The following is a 19,577-nucleotide window of genomic DNA, read 5'->3' as shown; positions in this document are numbered from 1 at the left end:
TATCTGGAACAGATTCATTGGATTTACATGATTTCTAATGAGAAAAATAGTTTTGGACCCTTTTTGGGTGGATTAAAAAGAAAACCCGAGGTACCACTGCATATCCATAGCCTTATGATTAGCAAAAATAGCTCTGCCCTGATGACACGGCCAGCTTCCACTATCACTGATGATCATATTTACGCGTCTGAAAGTCACAAGTTCAGTCATATGGCTTCCTCATGAATGTATCATTATTTCTCTTTCTTGCATGCTTGCCAGAGAGCCTTAAGAAATTAGAGCGGGGTGTCCAAACTTGTTTGATAGTTTTCATTTTCAAAACCAATTAAAACTATTTTTAACCCTTTGGGCTCTCCTCAAGTTTGGTCCTAGGGACCCAGAAGGGTCTCAGTCATAAAAAATTTAAAATAAGTCATGTATAATTTGTTTTTTTTGTTTTTTTAATTCAACGCTTGAAGTTTGTTTTCATGCTCTTATTGTCAAAACCCAGTTTTAATGGCAAAAAGATAAAATATGCAATATTTTCCCCAAAGAAAATTCCTAAGTGTATTTTTTTTTTATTAATTGGAGTCTTAAATAGGTCAATAATTCATGATAATTTTCTTTCTTTTTTTTTCTTTTTTTTTGAGCAAAATCACAATTCTTGTAGATCCAAAAGTGCAAAAAGTTAGTCATACATTTTTTTTCCAACGTTGAAAAGTTTCAAGATCAACTTCAGATCCATCTGTCGATTAGAAGTTTTTATATTAGTTTTTTGTTTGTTGTATGCCCTTTTTGTCAAACTTTTTTATTTAGTAAACAAACAAAATATGCAATATTTCCCCCAAAACATTTTTAAAGTGTATTTTTTTTTCTATATTTGGAGCTTTAAATAGGTCAATAATTCATAACATTGTTGATTTTAATTCATTATTATTTTTTTGTGCAAAGACAGTTTAAAAAAAATCCCACTCATAAAAGTGCCAAAAATTTGTCATACGTTTTTTTCCAATGTTTAAAACTTTCAAGATCCCCTTCAGAGAAATCTGGTGATTAGAAGTTTGTTTTACAATTTTTGTTTGTTTTATGCATTTTTTGTCAAACTTTGTTTTTTATTTAGTAAACACACAAAATATGCAATATTTTCCCCAAAAAGTATTTCAAAATGGAATATTTAATGTGCCTTGAATAGGTCAATAATTCATAACATTGATTTTGATTCATTATTATTTTTGGAGCAATTTATTTTTATTTTATTTAGTAAACACACAATTGTAGTCTTAAATAGGTCAATAATTCATAAAAACATTAATTTTAATCAATTGTAATTTTTTTGAGCAAAAATCCCACAATAATTATTGGGGATCCAAAAGGGCCCCACTCATTAAAGTGCCAGAAATTAGTCATACTTTTTTTCCCAACGTTTAAAAAGTTTGAAGATCAAGACTTAAAGTGTATTTGTTGATAATAATTTTTTTTAAATTTTTTTCTTTGTTTGTTTTATGCCCTTTTTATCAAACTTTTTTTTTTTTTTGTAAACACAACAAATATGCAAAATTCCCCCCACCCCAAAAAAAATTTCTAAATGTATTTTTTTTTCTATATTTGGAGCTTTAAATATATTTTAAAAATCCCACAATAAATCTTGGGGATCCAAAAGGGCTAAGTACCAGTATTTAGTCATACTTTTTTTTTTCCCCAACGTTTAAAAAGTTTGAAGATTGACTTCAAGTCTATCGGTCGGTAAGAAGTTTTTATAAATAGTTTTGTTTGTTTTAATGGCCTTTTTTTTTAAATCAAATTTAGTTTTTTATTTAGTAAACACAACAAGTATGCAAGATTTCCCCCCCCAAAAAATGTCAGTGTATTTTTTTGTATATTTGGAGCTTTAAATAGGTCAATAATTCATAAAACCGTTGATTTTAATTAATCATTTTTTTTGTGCAATGACGGTTTAAAAACTCCCAGCATAATACTTGGGGATCCAAAAGAGCCCCCCTCATTAAAGTGACAGAATTTAGTCATACATTTTTTTCCCAAAGTTCAAAAGTTTCAAGATCAACTTCAGAGAAATCTGTTGATTAGAAGTTTTTGGGGAAAAAATTGTTTGTTTTATGCATTTTTTGTCAAACTTTGTTTTTTATTTAGTAAACACACAATTTATGCAGCATTTTACCCAAAAAGTATTTAAAAGTTGAATATTTAATGTGTCTTGAATAGGTCAATAATTCATAACTACATTGATTTTAATTAAAACACATTTTTTTGAGCAGTTTAATAAAAAAAAATTCCTCAATAAATCTTGGGTATCCAAAAGGGCCCCACTCATTAAAGTGCCAGAAATTAGTCATACATTTTTTTTTTCCAACGTTTAAAAAGTTTGAAGATCAAGACTTCAAGTCTATCTGTTGATAAGAAGTTTTAATAAATGTTTTAGTTTGTTTGTTTTATGCCCTTTTTATCAAACTTTGTTTTTTATTTAGTAAACACAACAAATATGCAAAATTTTCCCCCCCAAAAAAATTCTAAATGTATTTTTTTTCTATATTTGGAGCTTTAAACATATTTTAAAAATCCTAAAATAAATATTGGGGATCCAAAAGGGCCCCACTCATTAAAGTGACAGAATTTAGTCATACATTTTTTTCCCAAAGTTCAAAAGTTTCAAGATCAACTTCAGAGAAGTCTGTTCATTAAAAGTTTTTTTTTTTAAAGTAATAATAATAATAATTTAAAAAAATTTGTTTGTTTTATGCATTTTTTATTAAACTTTGTTTTTTATTTAGTAAACACAACAAATATGCAAAATTTTCCCCCAAAAAAAGTTTTTTCTATATTTGGAGCTTTAAATGTATTAAAAAAATCCCACAATAAATATTGGGGATCCAAAAGGGCCCCACTCATTAAAGTGCCAGAAATTAGTCATATATTTTTTTCCCCCAACGTTTAAAAAGTTTGAAGATCAACTTCAAGTCTATCGGTCAATAAGAAGTTTTTAGAAATAGTTTTGTTTGTTTTAATGTCTTTTTTCATCAAATTTTTATTTTTATTTAGTAAACACACAATTCATGCAACATTTTCCCCCAAAAGTATTTCAAAGTGGAATATTTAATGTGTCTTGAATAGGTCAATAATTCATAACAACATTGATTTTGATTCATTATTATTTTTGGAGCAATGACAGCTTTAAAGGGAAAAAAACAGCTGTTTTTCATCAACATTGCAACTTTTTTGCACTTTTTTAATGTTTTTTTCTTTTATAGTATATTTGGACCATTAAAAAAATGAGCTGCGGGCCACCAATGGCCCCCGGGCCACACTTTGGACACCCCTGACTTAGCCCCTACAAGTTTGTGAGCATACTGTACATACTGTAACTCCCTAAAATGGCCACCTTTTTGTACTTTTGCTCATAAAAGTTTTCTAGCAGGATTTGACACTTCTCATCTCCCACCTTCCTTCATCCCGTGTGTGTCTCCTCATGCGTCTCGTTCATGTTCAGCATTCGAGCCCCTCCGATGACTCCGAGGTGGAGAACATTATGCAAGACCCCTGTCGCCATGTTGAACGTGAGCACCTTGACCTTGACCTTGACCGTGACCTTGACCACAGTCCACAGCAGCACGAGGCCCTGGATGCGGAATGGGACTCTGCGGGCCAAGACCTCGCCCACACGCCGTCGTATTTGCGCCCCCCTGTGGCGGGTAGTGCCCAGTCCGAGTCCGGTTTTGAGGCCAGTTTGCCGCCGTGCAAAAGTGTGGCGTTTGACTTGCCCCCGCCCGTCAGGCCCAAAAGTCCATGGGCACGTTTTGACCCTTACAACAATAATGAGGTAACATATGGAGGTGCAGTCAAGAGACTGTAAGGGATCTGTGTGTGTGTGTGTTGTGTGTGTGTGTGTGTGTGTGTGTGTGTGTGTGTGTGTGTGTGTGTGTGTGTGTGTGTGTGTGTGTGTGTGTGTGTGTGTGTGTGTGTGTGTGTGTGTGTGTGTGTGTGTGTGTGTGTGTGTGTGTGTGTGTGTGTGTGTGTGTGTGTGTGTGTGTGTGTGTGTGTGTTCTGCCAATGCTTACTTAATGGGGACATCGCTCTGTTTACACAGTCACCTTTAGGTAGGGATGACGTTCGAAGCCGGTTCTCCCGGTTGTTCGATAAGAAAAGAACCGATTCCATGGACTCGAATCCCTTTTTGAGAACCAGTTCCCGTTATCGAGGCCACTATACTAAAGAAAAAGAGTTGGTTCTTTATTCGAATCCCTGGGAACGAATCCCTTCCCACAGGAAATGCCCTGTGGGACGGCAATGTTATGCCCCATTGATTGTAGACTCTTACTGACCCCTTGTGGCGATATGAAAATACTACGCGTCATTAGTTTGGGCACTTCCGGGTTGGCGACGTCAGTTCATGAGACAATTGAGAAGTACACAAGTTGTGTTAGCTCTTACAAGCCTTGGAAAAGATACGTCTGTAAGTAAACTGTTTAACTTGTTTATGTAACTCAATATTAAGGTGGAAAGTGGTTAAATTGGATACTAAGATGTTTATTGCACTGTTTCAATGGATGTTTTGAGGACTTAAAATGGCTGCCAGTCGTGTATTTCCGCCACCGAAAGAGTTTCAACACTCAGAAGTATTTGTTTGATGATAGTACTGTATATTTGTGTGAAGCTAATATTTACTTATTGTGTATTAAATTTCAGTATGTTTATTGAATCACATAGCTTATACATTTGTCATTGTGTGTATTTCAGTTTTTAAAAAAATAGTAACAGTCCAGTGCAAGACAAAAGTAAAGATAGGAAAAGACAAAGGAAGATCAACAACAATAAAGAGCCTAAATTGATTAATCTGCTTTGGAACTTTATTAGACGTCTTGGATTGTTTGTTAGCTGTCTGCCTGTGTGTGTAGTTAGTATGTTCCAATAGCAGAGGAAGTGCACTTTTTAGAGAGCTGTATTATTTTCAGTTTTGTGTCCGAGGGACTGATTTTATTTAACACTATATTATTATTTATTCACCTATAGTGATCACAGAGACAGGTTGTTTTTGTGTTACTGTATATATTTGTTTTTCTGGAAAATCCCACTTAATATACTTTGGGTAACGACAGTCAATATTTATTTTTTTTATTTTTTTAGGGGGGTAACAGTCAATATTTTTATTTTTATTTTATTTATTTATTTTTTCTTATAAAACAAAAGTGAGCGTTTGTTAAACCAAATATTGTGGGGGTTTTTCAATATACAACCACCTATCTGGATTCGATAAGAAAATTGATAAGGAAATGGTTCGATAAGAGGATTCGATAATGGGCTCGAACTCGATAATTTCTTATGAAACATCATCCCTACCTTTAGGGGTGCAGTTAAGAGACTATAAGGTGTGTGTGTGTGTGTGTGTGTGTGTGTGTGTGTGTGTGTGTGTGTGTGTGTGTGTGTGTGTGTGTGTGTGTGTGTGTGTGTGTGTGTGTGTGTGTGTGTGTGTGTGTGTGTGTGTGTGTGTGTGTGTGTGTGTGTGTGTGTGTGTGTGTGTGTGTGTGTGTGTGTTCTGGCGATGCTTACTTAATGGGGACATGGCTCTGTTTACACAGTCACCTTTAGGGGACCTCTGACGGTATGGGGACAAAAAAACAGGGTCCCCTAAAGGGAAACCTTTTTAAATGATAGTCAGATCCATTCTGAAGATGCTTAAGTGATTTTTAAGCTTTGGCCCATAAAACATGTTTACTGGTTAGTTTGAGTGTGAGACATTTGCACAGCAGCCCCCTCATCGGGCCGTAGCTGGTACTGCACTCGCTGCTTTTTTTTTTAAATAGTCCTCAGTAATCACGTACAAATTTGTGTGAATTATGCAAAATTATTTAAACTTGGTCCCCATGAACCATATTAACTTTTTTTTCCCCAGGGTCCCCAGTAAGAATGATCAGCACAGCTATACCGCCCTTGTATATGTACAAAAGGTTCATTTAAGTATTACCGTAACAGCTCTGTTAAATAAAAATATGAAATATTGTAATGTTGGCAGAATGTAGATGAGTAAATGTGTGAGCAGTGGCTAGTTTTGATTTCAATTAGGGACATGTACACAACTGTTACTGTCAGCGTTGGTTAGCCAGTCCGACATAAGCAGCTTCCGCTATAATTAGTCTGTTGCTGGTATAAAAACAGATCATTAACGTTGTTGTGGTGGAATAGAGTAAACCTTTTGTGTTGCTATGCTAATGTTGACTAAACGTGCAGTTATACCATACAAATGTCTTTTTTTTTTTTCAGGATCAGGACAAGGAGTACGTAGGCTTTGCAACGCTACCAAACCAGGTGCACCGCAAGTCGGTCAAGAAAGGATTCGACTTCACATTAATGGTGGCAGGTAAAAATCCGAGAGATGTCCCATCAGTGGCAACGCTCTTACCTGGCTTGTCTTTTCATGTTCTTGTTGTGTGCTTGCAGGGGAGTCTGGCCTTGGGAAATCCACCCTGGTCAACAGTCTCTTCCTCACGGACCTTTACAAAGACAGGAAGCTGCTCAACGCTGAAGGTGACAACACCACAACCTCAATTGTTATTCAGATAGTGAGAGTGACGATTGTGCACAAATGGGGTTTAATTGGGTTGAATCTAAAAAAAACTCTATTTGTGTGTTCATATTAGAAGTGTTCCGATACGATACCAATATTGGAGCATTGAGTATTGGCCAATATGGATACAATTGAATATCCGCACAGATCACACGTGTTTATTGGCTTTGCTATTGACATGCTACTGATTAGCATTAGCGATTTTACATGGCGATTTCAAGGCCTCAAAATGTGTTAATGAAAACTACAACTAAGATGCACGTTACAATCCAACAGCTGGTACAATACATACAGTATTAACACTTTGAGGGCGCAACAAAGATGGCGAAGACACCATAAACTATACCCTTCTAATGTCTTGGACTTGACACTGTAATTGCAACTAAATGTCATAATAAAACAAGATATAACAATGGGACAGCAATGTTGAGATGAATAATCATTTTATTACCAAAACAATGTTTATTAACACACACAAAAATATTGGTTCAAATGTAAACGTTACCCATCCCTAACCACAACATGATAATAGAAAATAAGATGAATACTGTACTGTGAAACATATCAGACCAGGGGTGTCCAAACTACAGCCGCGGGCCAAGTGCCGTCCGCCGACGTCTTCAATTTGGCCCGCGAGACGTCATCAGTTTAATAGGGAATCTCACCCACAGTAAGATTGCATTCATTTCAATTTTCTGACAATAATTTTTTTTTTGTTATAAAGTTGACATCTAGTGGACAACGTGAGTAATGCAGGTCAATGACCTTTAATCATGCCCAATGCAAACAACCTTCCCTAGTCATGGTGTTAAAAAAAAATTTTAAAAATGAAAAGCAACCAACACAAAATGTCAAGAGACATGGTCACACATAACACATTTTGTGGACATGATGAAAAAAGGCCATTCACCATACAAAAAAATCTAAATTACACCTATTTAAATCCATTACAAAACTATATGGGAATATGCAAAACACTCTACACACTTAATGATGTTTGGCGCACTTTAGCTGCTTGATATTTCTGATTGATTACTAAAATTAAGGCGGTTTTCACAGAATTAAACAAGGTGTTTCAAGTCGAACTTTCACATACTCTTAATATCCAATTATATTCATTATTAATTATATATGCATTATATTAATATAATATGTATGTATGTATATATGTATGTATGTATGTATATATGTGTGTATATGTATGTATGTATGTGTATATGTATATATATGTATGTATATATATATGTATGTATGTGTATATATATATATATGTTTATATGTATGTAATATATGTATGTATATATATATATATATATATATATATATATATATATATATATATATATATATATATATATATATATATATATATATATATATATATATATATATATTAGGGCTGCAACTAACGATTAATTTTATAATCGATTAATCTGTCGATTATTACTTCGATTAATTGATTAATAATCGGATAAAAGAGACAAACTACATTTCTATTCTTTCCAGTATTTTATACTGGCACCATACTTATTTTGATTATTGTTTCTTAGCTGTTTGTACATGTTGCAGTTTATAAATAAAGGTTTATTAAAAAAAAATTAAAAATTAAATTTAAAAAATTATAATAATAATTGCCTCTGCGCATGCGCTTAGCATAGATCCAACGAATCGATGACTAAATTAATCGCCAACTATTTTTATAATCAATTTTAATCGATTTAATCGATTAGTTGTTGCAGCCCTAATATACAGTGTATATATATATATATATATATATATATATATATATATATATATATATATATATATATATATATATATATATATATATATATATATATATATATATATATATATATATATATATATATATATATGTGTGTGTGTGTGTTACTTTAAATGCAGTCGGCTTTCGGTCCTTGACCAAATTTTTTTATCCCATTGCAGCCCCCAGGTCAAAAAGTTTGGACACTCGTGTATTGGACATAAATAAGACTTAATTCAAGAGTTAATTTAGGCTTAGATATGCAAAATTTGCTTCTAAAATAAGTCATAGAGTGAAGCTGCAAAATTTCAAGTGTAAAGTGGCAAGGGACGAGTGTATCCATTTTTGTTTGCAACTCTATACATTGTGGTGGTCTACTGTCCTGCACTTCTCCTCACTTTTCTTATTTGTGTCTCTTCCTCAGAACGCATCATGCAAACAGTAGAAATCACCAAGCACACTGTTGATATCGAAGAAAAGGGAGTCAAGCTGAGGCTGACCATAGTGGACACTCCAGGGTTCGGGGACGCTGTCAACAACACAGAATGGTAGAGCACACGGTGGTGGTCTACTGTGTGTATGTCTACAACCAGCACGTGCTCATAAGATGCCTGCTTCTCTGCAGCTGGAAGCCGGTGGCCGACTACATCGACCAGCAGTTTGAGCAGTACTTCAGGGACGAGAGCGGTCTGAACCGCAAAAACATCCAGGACAACCGCGTGCACTGCTGCCTCTACTTCATCTCCCCCTTCGGTCATGGGTAGGATGAAGCTGCAGTCCTCCTTTCTGTCTCCTCCACCAACGCTCACAGTTGACCCACTTGCTGTGGGATTAATGAGCCACATTCTTAGTCAATGTGTTCACCCTCCTGTTCAACTAGGGGTGTCCAAAGTGCGGCTAGGGGGCCATTTGCAGGCCACAGCTCCTTTTTTAATGCCCCGTGGCACATTCTAAAAGTACTATTTTAAAAAAATTTTTAAATGGAATAAAAGAGCAAACGGGAAATGTAATGAGAAAGAGTTGCAACATCGACTCCAATAACACAAAGCTGCAATGCAGGTTGTTTTTTCTTTAAAACTAAAAAAACTAAAATAAATAAGAATGAGTTTAAATCAATGTTGTTTATGGTCTATTCAAAGCTCCAATTGTTTCACATCCAATATTCCACTTTGACATTTTTTGGGGGGGGGAAATATTGCATGTTTTCTGTGTTTGGCATATAAAAAACAGTTTTCTTTGACAAAAAGAGCATAAATCAAACAAATAAAAATAAATGTAAAAGTTACAATCGACATCTGAAGTTAATCTAGAGATTTATGTATTGAAATAAAAAAAATAAAAAATGTATTAGTTATTTTAAACACTTTTATGAGAATAACCCTTTTGGATCCCCAATAATTTTAGTGTTTGTTTTGTTTTTTTAAACTACCATTGCTAAAAAAAAATATTAATGAATTAAAATCAATGGTTTATGTTTTTTTTTTTTTTTACCTAATTAAGCCTCCAATTACTAAATTACACACACTAAATACTATACTTTGACCTTTTTTTTGGGGGGGGGGGGACTCTTTCATATTTTGTTTTTGTATGTATGTATGTATGTATGCAGGTATGTATATATTTATGTATATCTATGTATATCTGTATATATGTGTGTATATGTATATATGTATATATATATATATATGTATATATATATATGTATATATGTATATATGTATATATATATATATATATATATATATATATACACATATATACAGTATGTATGTATGTGTGTGTGTATATATATATATATATATATATATATATAAATATATATATATATATGTATATATATATATATATATATGCTCATATGTGTATATATGTATATGTATATACTGTATGTGTATATATGTCTACGTATATATGTATACGTGTATATGTATATACGTGTGTATATGTATATATATATTTGTGTGTATGTATATGTAAATATATATGTGTGTATGTACATACAAATATGTGTGTGTGTGTGTGTGTGTGTGTGTATACTATATATACATATATGTATATATATATATATATGTATATGTATATATATGTATATGTGTTTATATATGTATATGTATGTATGTGTATGTATATGTATACATATATACATGTATGTATATGTATACACATATATGTATGTAAATGTATACACATATATGTATGTATATGTATATATATATATATATATATATATATATATGTACATGTATGTATATGTATACACATATACAGGGGCGGATTAAGAAATTTTGGCCCCCTGGGCCTGACATGGTCTTGGCCCCTCAACCCCCCGCGCGTGTGGGCGCACACACACGCACGCACTATGCAAGAAATACTGTATACTGTGAACAGACATGCACACTGTACTGTACAGAAGAGTGCACATACTGCACACACACTATTAGGTATACCACACAGACACTGACAAGCACAGGTTTCACACAGACACAGGGGGAGGGGATAAATGGCCTAAAAATAAACATTTTGGAAAATGATTACGCCCACTTCAGTGATGGTGCATTGGGTCATTTGAGAGATATTATGTATTGGAAGTTGGTAGCTATCATGAAATAAACCCCCCACCCCACCCAAAAAACTAAATCGGACATGATTTTTGCCCCCTTTTCCTCCCTTCTATCATTAAAAATAAAATAATATCTTAGGAAAACACTTTGGCATAACGGCAGCTGTGCAGCAAATTGAGGCTCAAAGTCTGTATCTATTTGTGGTTAAGCTTGAGGAGAAGGAGAAAGGTAAAATGATAACATGCATCGGAGAGCACCACAAAGAAAGGTGTAGGCCAGTTCATGGTACAAGGGCTGCATGCAGGTCAAGATAGCCCATTTCCAAGAATGCTATAGTGGCTGGACAGGCACTGGACATGTCCTGAACTCAGTGTCAGACGTGGCTGCCGAATACTTGGATGAAGTGAAGCAGCTGACAGATCTCATGCTGCCCCATCTGAAGACTGTCCTGGCCAGGCAGAGGATGGATGAGGAGACCTTCCCAATGGACCCTGTCAGTGAACAGGCTAGTAACATTGATGGCACCCCTGTGCACAACATTGGGATGGAGAGACAATGTGGCAAGGTGGACTACAAACTGAAGAAGTTGGGCACACTGAACGCAGTCAATAGGTCAATAATTTTACAGAAGAGCCAGGAGCTTCAGAGGTTTCAAGGCAGCAGCACAAGCAAAAAGGGAGGTTGAACTCAACTGGAGTAAATTCATGAAGGCAAAATTCGAGAGTAGGGCAGATGAGAAACAAGAGATGGCTCAAAGAAAGGAGACTAGACATGCTGGACACACTGAAATCTTTTGATGGCCCCTTCACGATAGTGGGGAAGTTGAAAAGTTCCTTGTGGATGAAAGTCTGCACAAGAATGCAAAGCTGCAGAGAATGAAGCTTGAGGTTCAGTTTGCCAGAGAAAGCACCAAGCTTCTGCCTAAAGTCAATCCTATCTTCACAATCCAGGTGACACTTCCCAGAAATGGCAAAAGTGCAATTCTCCAAGTCATAATGGATACTTAGAATTTTATGGTGGTGGTAAGTATTCATGAAAACAGGTAGCCTAACATTAGTGAATGGGTGAATTCTGGAAATAACCTAAAAATCTTACACAGTGCACCTTTAAGCAAGGGGTTTCTTTCGTGCTTTCAATTTTGCAAAATCATCCACCACATCATTGAAGTCCAACTCTCTTGTCAGCTCACTCTCAATTGCCATTAGAGATAACGCATTTAATCTTTTCTGAGTCATTCTTGTGCGCAGCTCATTTTTTACTCTTGACAAAAGAGAGAATGAGCGTTCTCCCTCACAGTTACTGACCGGTAGAGTGAGAAAAATCTGTAGCGCAATGTATGTATTAGGAAACGTAGGCTGTAGTCCAAAATGTATTATTGTTTTGAGCAGTCCTGAAGGGGTCCTCTCCTCATCAGTGTTGTTGAGCTGTATAAAAGATTTGAACTGTATAAGCTCCTGTCCAAGACTTTCATTGAGGTCAGATGGGTATGATTCAGTGAGAATCTTGGCCTTGTGAAGGACTGAAGCATTGGACTCTGTATCCAAAGAGAAAAGGACACTGAACAAATTGTTCAGATGTTTGTAGGCCTCCAGACGGTGATTAAGGCTTGAACTCAGTTGATCAATAGAGGCAATAAATGTCTCTATTTGAAACAGTTGCCTTCCCTCAAGCACAACATCTGGGGATGCTGATTCATCAGCAAACTTTTTACGTTTCCTCGTCCGTTCAGCCCTGTAAGATGGGGTGCCACCCAACATGTTTAAGGCTTTCTGCTCAAAATGATCAAATAGATCTCTTTGGGAGAGAACAAAGGTGCGCAGAGATTCCAGCAATCTAACTGCTGTACCAAGGTCCATGTCTGCTTTTTGAAGTTGCAGACTTGTGGCCTGAAATCTGGACAGAACAGTGTCCCAAAAGCCTGCCATGAAGGCCATCTCAAGTGAATCCAGCTTCCGCACTAGACTGTCAGCTTCAGTTCGTGTGTCTCGTTTCTCTGTGTCATCAGTGGAAATAACCTGTAGTGCTGCTTTTATTTTACTGTAGTTCTGCCACAGTGCTTTGGTAGATTCTGCACGGCAACTCCAACGCGTGTTGGATAAAGCTTTAAGTGTGAGATCTATGTTGGAATTGCCAAATACCCTGTCCCATCGGTGTGTGGATGCAGTTGTGAAGTTGTAAATAGACTGAATCAAGTCAAAATACTTAGAGACTTCATTTCCACATCTGTCAATGCTGTTGACTCCCACCAAATTCAAAGAGTGAGCTGCACATGGAATATAGTGTATTAATGGGTTGCTTTTCTTTAAGTGAGCCTGCAACCCATTATACCTCCCTGACATGTTGCTGGCATTATCATAAGCCTGCCCCCTGCAATTTGACAGCTCTAACCCTAGATTTTCCAACACAGACATGACACAGTTAGCCAAACTTTCACCTGTATGGCTAGTAATGGGCTCAAAACCCACAAAGCGTTCAACAACACTGCCCTCTTTGCTAACAAAACGGAATATGAATGTCAATTGGTCCACATGAGATAAATCTGGGGTTGAATCCACAATGATAGAGTAGTATTTGCTTGCTTGCAGTTCATCTGCTATAGCCTGTTTGGTTTTTGCACCCATCAATTCAATGAATTCCTCACAAATGGTGGAGGACAGATATGAGGTATTACCTCGACCCATCTGCCCAAACTTTCTGATGTGATCCTTTAGAAAGGGATCAAATTCAGCCAGGACCTCCAGAATACCAAGGTAGTTCCCATTGAGAGGAGACCCTAACGATTCATTTTTACCCCTAAATGCAAGGCCCCTTTCTGCAAGGAATTTAATGACTGCAACAACTCTTTGTAACACCTGCCTCCAATAGCTGCTCTCTGCCTGAAACTGTTTGAACAGGTCTGCATCAACTGTGGCACCTTTGGCGCGGTTCAAGACTGCTTGCATGCAGGTTATGTGCTCAGCACTTCGCTCATGTTCACCAAATCTTTCTGAGTGTTTCCAATCACAATAGCCTGTCACAAAAGAATGCGTTTTTGGGGAAAACAGTTTGCATGCAAAGCAGTAAACATTACCAGTAGAGGGAGAGTACATCAGCCACTCTCTTTGTACTCGTTGTCCATTGGGCAAGTGTGAAGTAAAATGTTCATTGTTTAGGCATCGGGTTTTGCCTCCTAGCCCACTGTTCCTCACAGAAGCTGGATAATGGCTGTGACGGTTGTGAAATGATTTTGCACCTCTTTGAATAAGAACTTCCTTCATTGACTCAGTGAGGGTCTCAGCCCATTTAGCGGGATCACTAGGTAGAGTTGTCACTGTAGATGGTGTTGAAGAAAGATTCAGCTCATTTTCTATGCTGTCCAGAGGTGCAGTGACCTCACATTCATCCGAGCAACTGGCTACTGCTGAATTGGTTGAATCATAAGCATCAGAAGCATTTGGTTCAGTGTCTACACTTGTAGTGGTCTCAGGATCTTGGGAGCTACATGCTAGCTCAGGTGCATTGCTAACCTTAGCTGAATTTGCAGTAGCATTTATAGAATTGCTTTCAGCAGATGTCTTTGTACTGAAGAAGCTGGAGATATTTGGAACACTCTCAAGTAAAACTGATTCCTTTTTTTTCTTTTCTTGCTGAATTTTTTTTCTAGCTCCTCCACTTAAACGTTTATGATCCATATTTCCCTTCTTTCTTTGCACATTGGCTCTTTGCCTATCACAACAGATAAACCAACTATGTGTGTGTGTGTGTGTGTGTGTGTGTGTGTGAGTTTGTTTGTGTGTTTATGATCGGTGCTGCTTCCTTCAAGTGTGTGAGGTGATTTAGAAAACTAGCAACCCAGCATCAACACTCCAAAGCAGAGAATAACAGCTTACTAGCATAGACAATTGAGAGCAGAGAATCAACTGATTCGTCTGATAGACAGCAGGAGAGCAGAGTGGTCAGTGATGATCGAATCAAGAAAATGTCTAAATGGCAAGGGAACAGACTGATTTGTACTGAGGAGAAAGAGAGAGAGAGCCAATTACAGTGAAATATATTCCAAAAGAGCCAAGTGACTAGCTGAAGGCAGGGACAAATGCCTTGGAGTGACCAACAAGAGTGCAAAGTACCAAATGGCAAAATGTGGAAAGACCAACAGGCAGATCTGCTTTTACCTCTTATCTTTACAACCAAAAAGTTGCTAAATGATGTTTTCAGTCGCTAGCCTAGCCAGGTATGGCCAAAAGACGCGAAATCTAGCGGCAAAGTCGGTCAATCACACTGACAGTGAAACAAATATTTTGAAAAGATAATAATTGTACACCTTTGTGCACTTTAGTCTTCTATCTAAATATTTTCACAAAGGACACCAAGGCAGCTTGCTAGCTATGATGGGAGCAACAATGTCTGATAGACAGCAGGAGAGCAGAGTGGTCAGTGATGATCCAATCAAGAAAATGTCTAAATGGCAAGGGAACAGACTGATTTGTACTGAGGAGAAAGAGAGAGCCAAGTACAGTTAAATATATTCCAGAGCCAAGTGACTAACTGAAGGCAAAGACAACAGCCAGATACCTTAGCAGAGACCAACAAGAATTCAAAGTACGTAATAGCAAGATGGCGAGACCAACACAATAAATTGTATTAGGATTTAATTTATTAACGTTAATCTTAACAGCCAAAAAGTTGCTGAATAATGTTTGTAGTCGCTAGCCAGGTATGCCCAAAACAAGAGTCGCTAAACCTAGCAGCAAAGTTGCTTAATTGCAACACACTCTAGGATTCAGGGGAATTAAGGATAATAAAGATATTAATTGTACAACTTTTTGTACTTTTTTTCTAGTTTTTTGAGTCGCCAGCCATGTATGGCCAAAAGTCGCTAATTGAATGCCAACGTTGCTTAATCGCCAACACACTGGGACTCACTGAAGGACTGACTGAATAAAAAAGATAATTAAGATAATTGTGTACTTTTCTCTTCTGATATTTTCTCTAAGGACCCCAAGCTATCTGCAAGCAGCAATAATGTCTGACAGACAGGAGAGCAGAGTGGTCAGTGATGAATGGCAAGGGAACAGGCTGATTTGTACTGAGGAGAAAGAGAGAGAGAGAGCCAATTACAGTGAAATATATTCCAAAAGAGCCAAGTGACTAGCTGAAGGCAGGGACAAATGCCTTGGAGTGACCAAGAAGAGTGCAAAGTACCAAATGGCAAAATGTGGGAAGACCAACAGGAAGATCTGCTTTTACCACTTATCTTCACAACCAAAAAGTCGCTAAATGATGTTTTTAGTCGCTAGCCAGGTATGGCCAAAAGACGCGAAATCTAGCGGCAAAGTCGGTCAATCACACAGTGAAACAAATAATTTTAAAAAGATAGTAATCGTACAATGTCTTGTACTTTTGTCTTCTTTCTTAATATTTCTCAAAGGACACCAAAATGTCGCTATCTGCAGGCAGCTTGCTAGCTATGATGGCAGCAACAATGTACCTTAGAGTGACTGACCAACAAGAGCTCAAAGTACCTAATGGCAAAATGTGGAGAGACAGACACAATAAATTGCATTAAGATGAAGAGAACTGTTGCTATAATTAATCTTAACATCAACCAGAAAGTCGCTAAATGTCACCAGCCAGGTATGGCCAAAAGTCGCTTAATTGGCCACACACAGTAACAGAGAAACTAACAAAAAAAAGATCATAAAGATAATAGTTGTACAACTGTGTGTACTTTTGTCTTCTTTCTAAATATTTTCCCAAAGGACACCAAAATGTTGCTATCTGCAGGCGGGAGCGTGCCTATGTTCCCCGGGTCCTATGTTCCCCGGGTCCTATGTTCCCCGGTTGTTCCTGGGTCTTTGTATGCGACCGGGGAACTTAGGACCCTTTTTCTAAAAAAGGGTCCTATGTTCCCTGCATTGTATCTGGCGAAATTGCGAAATTGTGCCCTGACCAAAACCATCCCTAAACCTAACCTGTCACAGGGCGTTGTGGAGCACTTTTTTTTGGCGAAATTGTGCCCTGACCAAAACTATCCCTAAACCTAACCTGTCACAGGGCGTTGTGGAGCACTTTTTTGGCGAAATTGTGCCCTGACCAAAACCATCCCTAAACCTAACCTGTCACAGGGCGTGCGGCAGCAGATAGAGCAACTCAAACGCGAACTTCCTTCCTTCGACAACTTAAACGCGTCTCTGTCATGCGTGTCTGCGTGCGTCTTACTTAGTCGCGCATTGGAAGCAGCGGGGAACATAGAACCCTTTTCTGGAAAAAGTGTTGTACGTTCCCCGCAGCGGGGAACATACAACACTTTTTTTTAAAAAGGGTCCTTAGTTCCCCGGTAGAGGGGAACATAGGACCCGGGTAACATAGGGACGGGGAACATAGGGATGACCCGCTGCAGGCAGCTTGCTAGCTATGATGGCAGCAACGATGTCTGCCAGACAGGAGAGAGTGGTCAGTGACGATCGAATCGAGAAAATGACAAAATGGGTCAAAGACCAAAAAGTTATTAACTGACAGCAGTGACAAATGTCAGACTGTAAACTTTCTCGAAAGAAAAGGACAAAATGGGAAGATGCTGATAATAACAGCAAAATGGAAAATATAAGAATTTCCAAGTAATGCTCAACTCAAGTGTGTGTGTGTGTGTGTGTGCGCGCGTTAAACTTCTTGTTGAATGATTTCAAATTATCTCTGAGTCTGAACTGAGGGAAAGGAAACCAAATTTTGAGCAGTCTCTCACGAGTTCAAAATACCAAATGAGGAGATTCTAAAAGAACAGACCGGTTTATGAAAGACTCGATGGGGGAGGGGCACAGCTAAGAATACTTGAGTGAGATTCTGTGATCCAAATTCGAGATAGAGCTTTTTGATAATGATAATTTGTCAGAGTAAGGTTGTGTAATCAAAATTTGAGAATGAGCTTTGTCAATCAATCAACAATATTTGCATTAAGTTCTGTGATCAAAATTCAGAAACAACCTTTAATAATTGATAAAGAATATGTGAGTGAGGTTGTGTGATCCATCCAATTTGAGAATTAGCTTTGATAATAATGATTGAGAGCCTCTGGCCCTCTGTGGATCATGGCCGCGGGGCCAATTTTGCCTGGCCCCTTGGGGCCTCTGTGGGTCGTGGCCGCGGGGCCAAGTTGGCCTGGCCCCTTGGGGCCTCTGACCCTCTATGGATCGGGGCCAAGTTGGCCTGACCCCTCGGGGCCTCTGGCCCTCTATGGATCATGGCCGCGGGGCCAAGTTGGCCTGACCCCTTAGGACCTCAGGCCCTCTGTGGGTCGCGGCCGCAGGGCCAAGTTGACCTGGCCCCTTGGGGCCTCTTACCCTCTATGGATCGTGGCCGCGGGGCCAAGTTGACCTGGCCCCTTGGGGCCTCTGGCCTTCTGTGGCTCGCGGCCGCGGGGCCAAGTTGGCTTGGCCCTTTGGGGCCTCTGGCCTTCTGTGGGTCGTGGCCGCGGGGCCAAGTTGGCCTGGCCCCTTGGGGCCTCTGACCGTCTATGGATCGTGGCCGCGGGGCCAAGTTGACCTGGCCCCCTGGGGCCTCTGACCCTCTATGGATCGTGGCCGCGGGGCCAAGTTGGCCTGGCCCCTTGGGGCCTCTGACCGTCTATGGATCATGGCCGCGGGGCCATGTTGGCCTGGCCCCTTGGGGCCTCTGGCCCTCTGTGGGTCGCGGCCGCGGGGCCAAGTTGACCTGGCCCCTTGGGGCCTCTTACCCTCTATGGATCATGGCCGCGGGGCCAAGTTGGCCTGGCCCCTTGGGGCTTAAGATTATTATTTTTGCAAAAGTAGTTTTGCTTGGGTCGCGGCCGCGGGGCCAAGTTGGCCTGGCCCCTTGGGGCCAAGTTGGCCTGGCCCCTTGGGGCCTCTGGCCCCCTGGGCCTGGGCCCGGTAGGCCCGGTCATTAATCCACCTATGCACATATATGTATGTATATGTATATATATGTATACACATATATATGTATGTATATATATGTATATGTGTGTATATATGTATGTGTATGTACATACAAATATGCGTGTGTGTATTATATATATATATATATATTTATGTATATGTATATATATATATATGTATATGTGTTTATATATGTATATGTATGTATATGTATACGTATATATATATGTATGTATATGTATACACATATATATGTATGTATATGTATGTATACGTATATATATATGTATGTATGTATATATATATATATATATATATATATATATATATATATATATATATATATATATATATATATATATATATATATATATATATATATATATATATATATATATATATATATATATATATATATATTTACGCCTTATTTGCAAGACCCCCGGGACCAAACTTGAAGGGAACCTTAAAGGTATTGGTTTGGAAAATGAAAAATATCAAAATGGCTTCCGCATGCTTTTATTTTTCAGTGTGCGGCCCTCAGTAGAAAACGTTTGGACACGCCTGCTTTAAATGGTTAATGCCGCAGCTCTTAGGTGAAATCTCATCTGGTCTTCTTTCACTCCAATCCCACTTAATGCTGACTGCTGCTTTTTTTACCATGCAGTCAGTGGTGTGACGCTGGAGAAACTGCTCCCCCTTTGGACCACCAGTAGTCATTGCATGTCCCAAGGCAGCACATGTTTGCAATATACATGCCTTCTTTTTTTCATGTTGCAGTCTCAGGCCTCTGGACATGGAGTTCA

At 38.1% G+C, this 19,577-nt stretch overlaps 1 protein-coding gene across 2 annotated transcripts in view; it reads left to right on the top strand.

Moving 5' to 3' along the window:
* The window catches only part of LOC133663562 (septin-5-like), a 125,118-nt gene that overhangs the window by 87,266 nt on the left and 18,275 nt on the right, over positions 1–19,577 (top strand). The window contains exons 1-7 of one of the 2 annotated variants that reach the window (XM_062068118.1): positions 3,428–3,508; positions 3,592–3,811; positions 6,250–6,346; positions 6,427–6,513; positions 8,743–8,866; positions 8,944–9,078; positions 19,552–19,577. The exon at positions 19,552–19,577 is cut by the window's right edge and continues 92 nt beyond it. In XM_062068118.1, the coding sequence (XP_061924102.1) occupies positions 3,474–3,508; positions 3,592–3,811; positions 6,250–6,346; positions 6,427–6,513; positions 8,743–8,866; positions 8,944–9,078; positions 19,552–19,577 (724 nt within the window). In that variant the 5' untranslated portion in view covers positions 3,428–3,473. Of the gene's footprint in view, positions 1–3,427; positions 3,812–6,249; positions 6,347–6,426; positions 6,514–8,742; positions 8,867–8,943; positions 9,079–19,551 lie in introns of those variants that run through there. The other variant, XM_062068117.1, reaches the window with a different exon arrangement.

The sequence above is a fragment of the Entelurus aequoreus genome, linkage group LG13, assembly GCF_033978785.1.
Source record: "Entelurus aequoreus isolate RoL-2023_Sb linkage group LG13, RoL_Eaeq_v1.1, whole genome shotgun sequence".
NCBI classification, from domain to species: domain Eukaryota; kingdom Metazoa; phylum Chordata; class Actinopteri; order Syngnathiformes; family Syngnathidae; genus Entelurus; species Entelurus aequoreus.
The sequence above is the reverse complement of the archived record's forward strand: the minus strand, read 5'-3'. Positions and strand labels throughout refer to the sequence as shown.